Below are 9,302 nucleotides of genomic sequence, written 5' to 3' on the forward strand. Positions count from 1 at the left end.
CCTTCCTACAGACACTTACCCTCCCTATAGAGACTTACCCTTCCTACAGACACTAACCCTTCCTACAGACACTTACTCTTCCTATAGAGACTTACATTTCCCACAGACACTTACCCTTCCTACAGACACTTACCCTTCCTACAGACACTTACCCTTCCTACAGAGACTAACCCTTCCTACAGACACTTACCCTTCCTACAGAGACTCACCCTTCCTACAGAGACTTACCCTTCCTACAGACACTTACCCTTCCTACAGAGACTTACCCTTCCTACAGACACTTACCCTTCCTACAGAGACTTACCCTTCCTACAGACACTTACCCTTCTCATAGAGACTTACCCTTCCTACAGACACTTACCCTTTCCTACAGACACTTACCCTTCCTACAGACACTTACCCTTCCTACAGAGACTTACCCTTCCTACAGACACTTACCCTTCTCATAGAGACTTACCCTTCCTACAGACACTTACCCTTTCCTACAGACACTTACCCTTCCTACAGACACTTACCCTCCCTACAGAGACTTACCCTTCCTACAGACACTTACCCTTCCTACAGAGACTTACCCTTCCTACAGACACTTACTCTCCCTATAAAGACTTACCCTTCCTACAGACACTTACCCTTCCTACAGACACCCTTCCTACAGACACTTACCCTTCCTACAGAGACTAACCCTTCCTACAGAGACTTACCCTTCCTACAGACACTTACCCTATCTACAGACACTTACCCTTCCTACAGACACTTACTCTCCCTATAAAGACTTACCCTTCCTACAGACACTTACCCTTCCTACAGACACCCTTCCTACAGACAATTACCTGTCTTACAGAGAGATACCCTTGCTATAGAGCAGCCTTTCTCATCCTTTTCAACACAGAGGAACCCTTGAAATAACTAAAGATCAATGGTGTCAGTGGGAACTTATCTGAGAGGCAGAAACTGATCATTGCTCAAGGAACCCCATACAACCTCTGGAGGAACCCTAGTTGAGAAACCCTGCTATTGAGTTATCCTTCATACAGAGAGGCATCCTTCCTACAGAGAGGCATCCTTCCTACAGAGAGGCATCCTTCCTACAGAGAGGAATCCTTCCTACAGAGAGGCATCCTTCATAGAGAGAGGAATCCTTCCTACAGAGAGGAATCCTTCCTACAGAGAGGCATCCTTCATAGAGAGAGGAATCCTTCCTACAGAGAGGAATCCTTCCTACAGAGAGGCATCCTTCCTACAAAGAGGCATCCTTCCTACAGAGAGGAATCCTTCCTACAGAGAGGAATCCTTCCCACAGAGAGGCATCCTTCCTACAGAGAGGCATCCTTCCTACAGAGAGGCATCCTTCCTACAGAGAGGAATCCTTCATAGAGAGAGGCATCCTTCCTACAGAGAGGCATCCTTCATAGAGAGAGGCATCCTTCATACAGAGAGGCATCCTTCATACAGAGAGGCATCCTTCATAGAGAGAGGCATCCTTCATAGAGAGAGGCATCCTTCCTACAGAGAGGCATCCTTCATAGAGAGAGGCATCCTTCCTACAGAGAGGAATCCTTCCTACAGAGAGGAATCCTTCCTACAGAGAGGAATCCTTCCTACAGAGAGGAATCCTTCCTACAGAGAGGCATCCTTCCTACAGAGAGGCATCGTTCATACAGAGAATTTCCCTTTCTATAGAATCATTCTTCTTATACAGAGTTAAGATACAGTAACTGTTAAGGTAACAAAAGTCCCAACAATATGAAGTATGGTGACAGTGCTGCCTCTCAGTGACAGAAACAACATCTTGTACCATTTGCAGTGTTACCCCCCTGTAACCCCATGTATTGGATGGAAGCTGAGCAGTAACAATATATATCTATCTATCAGTGACAATATATACTGTAGATACGTATCGGGTTCTGATAATCATCTACAATATATATAAGATCAGAATACATGAAGGGAATTTCCAACTTCACCCTGACACGGGATAAAGCGCAACATCCTCTCTGTATTGTTACGGGAAATCTGATCTGGATGCAGAACACACTGATATATCAGCACTGACAAAAGTGTTAACCCCGAACACACTGATATATCAGCACTGACAAAAGTGTTAACCCCGAACACACTGATTACCGGCACTGACTGTTAACCCCGAACACACTGATATACCGGCACTGACTGTTAACCCCAAACACACTGATATACCGGCACTGACTGTTAACCCCGAACACACTGATATACCGGCACTGACTGTTAACCCCGAACACACTGATATACCGGCACTGACTGTTAACCCCAAACACACTGATATACCGGCACTGACTGTTAACCCCGAACACACTGATATACCGGCACTGACTGTTAACCCCAAACACACTGATATACCGGCACTGACTCAGTGTTAACCCCAAACACACTGATATACCGGCACTGACTAAGTGTTAACCCCAAACACACTGATATACTGGAACTGACTCATTGTTACCCCCGAACACACTGATATACCGGCACTGACTAAGTGTTAACCCTGAAAACACTGATATACCGACACTGACTGTTAACCCTGAGCACACTGATATACCGGCACTGTCTCAGTGTTAACCACGGACACACTGATATACCGACACTGACTGTTAACCCCGAACACACTGATATACCGGCACTGACTCAGTGTTAACCCCAAACACACTGATATACCGGCACTGACTAAGTGTTAACCCCGAACACACTGATATACCGGCACTGACTCAGTGTTAACCCCAAACACACTGATATACCGGCACTGACTCAGTGTTAACCCCAAACACACTGATATACCGGCACTGACTCAGTGTTAACCCCGAACACACTGATATACCGGCACTGACTAAGTGTTAACCCCAAACACACTGATATACTGGAACTGACTCATTGTTACCCCCGAACACACTGATATACCGGCACTGACTAAGTGTTAACCCCGAACACACTGATATACCGGCACTGACTCAGTGTTAACCCCAAACACACTGATATACCGGCACTGACTCAGTGTTAACCCCAAACACACTGATATACCGGCACTGACTAAGTGTTAACCCCAAACACACTGATATACTGGAACTGACTCATTGTTACCCCCGAACACACTGATATACCGGCACTGACTAAGTGTTAACCCTGAAAACACTGATATACCGACACTGACTGTTAACCCTGAGCACACTGATATACCGGCACTGTCTCAGTGTTAACCCCAGACACACTGATATACCGACACTGACTGTTAACCCCGAACACACTGATATACCGGCACTGACAAAGTGTTAACCCCAAACACACTGATATACCGGCACTGACTGTTAACCCCGAACACACTGATATACCGGCACTGACAAAGTGTTAACCCCAAACACACTGATATACCGGCACTGACTGTTAACCCTGAACACACTGATATACCGGCACTGACTAAGTGTTAACCCCAAACACACTGATATACCGGCACTGATAAAGGGTTAACCCTGAACACACTGATTACCGGCACTGACTGTTAACCCCGAACACATTGATATACCAGCACTGATAAAGTGTTAACCCTGAACACACTGAAATACCGGCACTGACTAAGTGTTAACCCCCAACACACTGATATACCAGAACTGACTAAGTGTTAATCCCAAAAACACTGATATACCGACATTGACTGTTAACCCCGAACACACTGATATACCGGCACTGACTCAGTGTTAACCACGAACACACTGATATACCGGCACTGACTCACTGTTAAACCCAAACACACTGATATACCGGCACTGACTCAGTGTTAACCCTGAACACACTGATATACTGGAACTGACTAATTTTTAACCCCAAACACACTGATATACCGGCACTGACTCAGTGTTAACCCCAAACACACTGATATACCGGCACTGACTCAGTGTTAACCCTGAAAACACTGATATACCGACACTGACTGTTAACCCTGAACACACTGATATACCAGAACTGACTAAGTGTTAACCCCGAAAACACTGATATATCGGCACTGACTGTTAACCCTGAACACACTGATATATTGGCACTGACAAAGTGTTAAACTCGAACACACTGATTTACCGGCACTGACAAAGTGTTAACCCTGAACACGCTGATATATCAGCACTGACAAAGTGTTAACCCCAAACACACTGATATACCGGCACTGACTGTTAACCCTGAACACACTGATATACCGGCACTGACTCAGTGTTAACCCCAAACACACTGATATACCGGCACTGACTAAGTGTTAACCCCAAACACACTGATATACTGGAACTGACTCATTGTTACCCCCGAACACACTGATATACCGGCACTGACTAAGTGTTAACCCTGAACACACTGATATACCGGCACTGACTCAGTGTTAACCCCAAACACACTGATATACCGGCACTGACTGTTAACCTTGAACACACTGATATACCGGCACTGACTGTTAACCTTGAACACACTGATATACCGGCACTGACAAAGTGTTAACCCTGAACACACTAATATACTGGCACTGACTTGGTGTTGTGCGGTTACAGAGTGACTGAAATCCACAGAACATCCCAGACAATGTGAATACGAGGAGATGACACTGATATAACACGGGCAGTACATCTATCACTGACACAATTACAGATTTTACATCTAACCTACGAGGGAACAATTGGAACCCCAACCCATTATTAGAGGAACAATCCATCGGCTGAGCGGCTGAGCGGCTGAGCGGCTGAGCAATGACAGCGGCAATCAGAGGACCACACTGAAAACTTCACACAAAGCCCAAGGCAATGGAAGCAAAGAGAACCTATCCCAACATTCAGTGTCAGGGAAATGTGTTCTAAGTTCAAAGTGTCAGTAGGACATGTCCTGAGGTCATAGTGTCAGTGGGACATGTGCTGAGATTCAGGTTCAGTGTCAGTAGGACATGTTCTGAGGCCACAGTGTCAGTGGGACATGTCCTGAGATTCAGGTTCAGTAGGACATGTTCTTAGGTCACAGTGTCAGTGGGACATGTGCTGAGATTCAGGTTCAGTGCAAGTAGGACATGTTCTGAGGTCACAGTGTCAGTGGGACATGTCCTGAGATTCAGGTTCAGTAGGACATGTTCTGAGGTCACAGGGTCAGTAGGACATGTTCTGAGGTCACAGTGTCAGTGGGACATGTGCTAAGATTCAGGTTCAGTGCAAGTAGGACATGTTCTGAGGTCACAGTGTCAGTGGGACATGTCCTGAGATTCAGGTTCAGTAGGACATGTTCTGAGGTCACAGGGTCAGTAGGACATGTTCTGAGGTCACAGTGTCAGTGGGACATGTGCTAAGATTCAGGTTCAGTGTCAGTAGGACATGTTCTGAGGTCACAGTGTCAGTAGGACATGTTCTGAGGTCACAGTGTCAGTGGGACAGGTGCTGAGATTCAGGTTCAGTGTCAGTAGTACATGTTCTGAGGTTCAGTGTCAACAGGACATTTCCTGGGGTCACAGTGTCAGCAGGACATTTCCTTGGGTCACAGTGTCAAGTAGATGTGTCCTGAAGTTTAATGTCAGTTTGGCATGTCCCGAAGACATATCATAAGGTTCACTGTCAGTGGGAAATGTCCTAAGGTTTAGTGTTGATGGAATAAGTCCCAAGATCCAGTGTCAATGGGACATGTCCTGATGTCACATTGTTAGTGACACAAGCTTTGAGAGCTCAGCATCAGTGGAACATATTTTGAGGTTCATTGCCAGTGGGACATGTCTTGAGGTCCCAGTGCAGCAATATGTTCTGAGGTCACAGCATCAGTAGGACATGTCTCAAGGTTCAGTGTCAGTAGGTCCTATCCTAAGGTTCAGAGTCAGTAGCTCCTGTCCTAAGATTCAGTGTCAGTAGGTCCTGTCCTAAGATTCAGTGTCATTAGGACATGTCCTGAGGTCACAGTGCCACTGGGTCATGTCCCAAGATTTAGTGTTAGTAAGACATGTCCTCAGGTTCTGTGTCACTAGGACTTGTCTTGAGGTTCAGTGTCAGTGGGACATGTCCCAGGGTTCAGTGTCAGTAGGTCCTGTCCTAAGATTCAGTGTCATTAGGACATGTCCTGAAGTCACAGTGCAAGTAGGACATGTCCTGAGGTCACAGTGCCAGTTGATCATGTCCCAAGATTTAGTCACTAGGACTTATATAGAGGTTCAGTGTCAGTAAGACATATCCCAAGATTCAGTGTCAGTAGGATATGTCCCGAAGCCACAGTGCAAATAGGGAATGTCTTGAGGTTCAGTGTCAGTAGGACATGTCTTGAAGTTCAGTGTCAGTAGGGCATGCCTTGGGGTTCAGTGTCAGTAGAACATGCCCCAAGGTTCAGTGTCAGTGGAACATGTCCTGAGATTCGAGGTCAGTAGGACGTCTTGAGGTTCAGTATCAGTAGGACATGTCTTGATGTTCAGTGTCAGTAGGACATGTCCCAAGGTTCAGTGTCAGTAGGACATGTCCCAAGGTTCAGTGTCAGTAGGACATGTCCCAGGGTTCAGTGTCAGTAGAACATGTCTCAAGGTTCAGTGTCAGTGGGACATGTCCCAAGGTTCAGTGTCAATAGAATATGTCTCAAGAATCAGGGTCAGTAGAACATGTCCCGAGGTCACAGTGTCAGTAGGACATGTCCTGAGGTTCAGTGTCAGTAGAACATGTCCCGAATTCAATGTCAGTAGAACATGTCTCAAGGTTCAGTGTCAGTAGAACATGTCTCAAGGTTCAGTGTCTGTAGGACATGTCCAAGGGTTCCGTGTCAGTAGAACATGCCTCAAGGTTCAGTGTCTGTAGGACATGTCTCAAGAATCAGTGTCGGTAGAACATGTCCCAAAATGTAGTGTCAGTAGAACATGTCTCAATTATCAGTGTCGGTAGAACATGTTCCTGGGTTCAGTGTCAGTAGGACATGTCCCGAGGTCACAGTGTCAGAAGAACATGTCTCAAGGTTCAGTGTCAGTAGAACATGTCTCGAGGTTCAGTGTCAGTAGAACATGTCTCAAGAATCAGTGTCAGTAGAACATGTCCTGAGGTCACAGTGTCAGAAGAACATGTCCCGGGGTTCAGTGTTGGTAAAACATGTCCCAAGATTCAGTGTCAGTAGAACATGTCCCAAGGTTCAGTGTCAGTAGAACATGTCCCAAGGTTCAGTGTCAGTAGAACATGTCCCAAGGTTCAGTGTCAGTAGAACATGTCCCAAGGTTCAGTGTCAGTAGAACATGTCCCAAGGTTCAGTGTCAGTAGAACATGCCCTGAGGTTCCATTGTTAGTGGGACAAGTTTTGAGAGCTCATTGCCAGTGGACCTTGCCTTCATGATTCCTACCAGTGTGTCATGTCCTGAGGTCCCGGGTCAGGGTGTCATGTCCTGAGGTCCCAGTTCAGGGTGTCATGTCCTGAGGTCCCGGGTCAGGGTGTCATGTCCTGAGGTCCCGGGTCAGGGTGTCATGTCCTGAGGTCCAGGGTCAGGGTGTCATGTCCTGAGGTCCCGGGTCAGGGTGTCAAGTCCTGAGGTCCCGGGTCAGGGTGTCATGTCCTGAGTTCCCGGGTCAGGGTGTCATGTCCTGAGGTCCCAGGTCAGGGTGTCATGTCCTGAGGTCCTAGGTCAGGGTGTCATGTCCTGAGGTCCCGGGTCGGTGTCCCCAGGCGCTGAGGTCCCGGGTCGGTGTCCCCAGGCGCAGTGACCAGTGCTGTATCAGTGCAGTCAGTGATGGGATCCAGGCACTGTGACAGAAGTTCTGTAAAGTCCTCTCCTCAGCATCGGATGGTGGCCCTCCCCCCAGTATGAGGTGTCACCTGTCCTGACACCGCACATCCCTCTCTGTGATAATAGGGGGTCACCTACCTCTGTGCGGCGGTGCTGGAGTCCATTATTCCTGAGGAGTGCATCCAGGATCGGACAGAGGACAGTCCGGCGGGGAGGGGTTCCTCCTTCATACTCAAAGCCCCCCTGGACAGCGTATCCTGGATGGAGAACATGTACACGGGCGCCGGCGCACACAAGTCCCGCAGAAGAGGAAAGCGCAGCCCACGGCGTCCGCCCGCGTTCCTGATCTATCCGCGCAATAAAATCCCAACGAGTCCGGGGTCCGGGGTCATCCGCCAGACTTACAGCCCGTCCTTCTCCCCAGCCGCAGCGCATCTGACTGCCACAGATCCTCCGGCAGGAGGCTGAGAGGCGGCTGTCCCGGGGGAGGCAAAGGGGAGTGGGAAGGCTGAGCTGACTCCCTCCCCTCCATCATCTACCACCTCCTCCCTTCTTCATCCCTCCATCCCTACTCTGCCTCCTCCCTCATCCCTCCATCCCTACTCTGCCTCCTCCCTTCTTCATCCCTCCATCCCTACTCTGCCTCCTCCCTCATCCATCCATCCCTACTCTGCCTCATCCATCCATCCCTACTCTGCCTCCTCCATTCTTCATCCCTCCATCCCTACTCTGCCTCCTCCCTTCCTCATCCCTCCATCCCTACTCTGCCTCCTCCCTTCTTCATCCCTCCATCCCTACTCTGCCTCCTCCCTTCCTCATCCATCCATCTCTACTCTGCCTCCTCCCTCATCCCTCCATCCCTACTCTGCCTCCTCCCTTCCTTATCCATCCATCCCTACTCTGCCTCCTTCCTCATCCATCCATCCCTACTGTGCCTCCTCCCTCATCCATCCATCCCTACTCTGCCTCCTCCCTTCCTCATCCATCCATCCCTACTCTGCCTCCTCCCTCATCCCTCCATCCCTACACTGCCTCCTCCCTCATCCATCCTTCCCTACTCTTCCTCCTCCCTTCCTCATCCCTACATCCCTACTGTGCCTCCTCCCTTCCTCATCCATCCATCCCTACTCTGCCTCCTCCCTTCCTCATCCCTCCATCCCTACTCTGCCTCCTGCCTTCCTCATCCCTCCATCCCAACTCTGCCTCCTCCCTTTTTCATCCATCCATCCCTACTCTGCCTCCCCCCTTCTTCATCCATCCATCCATCCCTACTCTGCCTCCTCGCTTCCTCATTCCTCCATCCCTACTCGGCATCCTCCATCATCCATCCCTACTCTGCCTCCTCCCTTCCTCATTCCTCCATCCCTACTCTGCCTCCTCCCTCATCCATCCCTACTCTGCCTCCTCCCTTCCTCATTCCTCCATCCCTACTCTGCCTCCTCCCTCATCCATCCCTACTCTGCCTCCTCCCTTCCTCATCCATCCATCCCTACTCTGCCTCCTCCCTTCCTCATCCCTACATCCTTACTCTGCCTCCTCCCTTCCTCATCCCTCCATCCATACTCTGCCTCCTTCCTTCCTTCCT

At 48.9% G+C, this 9,302-nt stretch overlaps 1 protein-coding gene across 4 annotated transcripts in view; it reads right to left on the reverse strand.

Moving 5' to 3' along the window:
• LOC149436819 (transcription factor COE3-like) overlaps nt 1-8,257 on the reverse strand; it is a 226,444-nt gene extending 218,187 nt beyond the window's left edge. For 2 of the 4 annotated variants that reach the window (XM_089661420.1, XM_089661419.1), the window contains exon 1: nt 7,856-8,257. In XM_089661420.1, the coding sequence (XP_089517546.1) occupies nt 7,856-7,989 (134 nt within the window). In that variant the 5' untranslated portion in view covers nt 7,990-8,257. The remainder of the gene's footprint in view (nt 1-7,855) is intronic. The other 2 variants (XM_089661418.1, XM_089661417.1) reach the window with 1 other exon arrangement.
• Nucleotides 8,258-9,302: the final 1,045 nt, after the last annotated feature.

Source organism: Staurois parvus, unplaced genomic scaffold (genome assembly GCF_062004578.1).
Source record: "Staurois parvus isolate SC_StPar_1 unplaced genomic scaffold, SC_StPar_1.0 ptg001335l, whole genome shotgun sequence".
NCBI lineage: Eukaryota > Metazoa > Chordata > Amphibia > Anura > Ranidae > Staurois > Staurois parvus.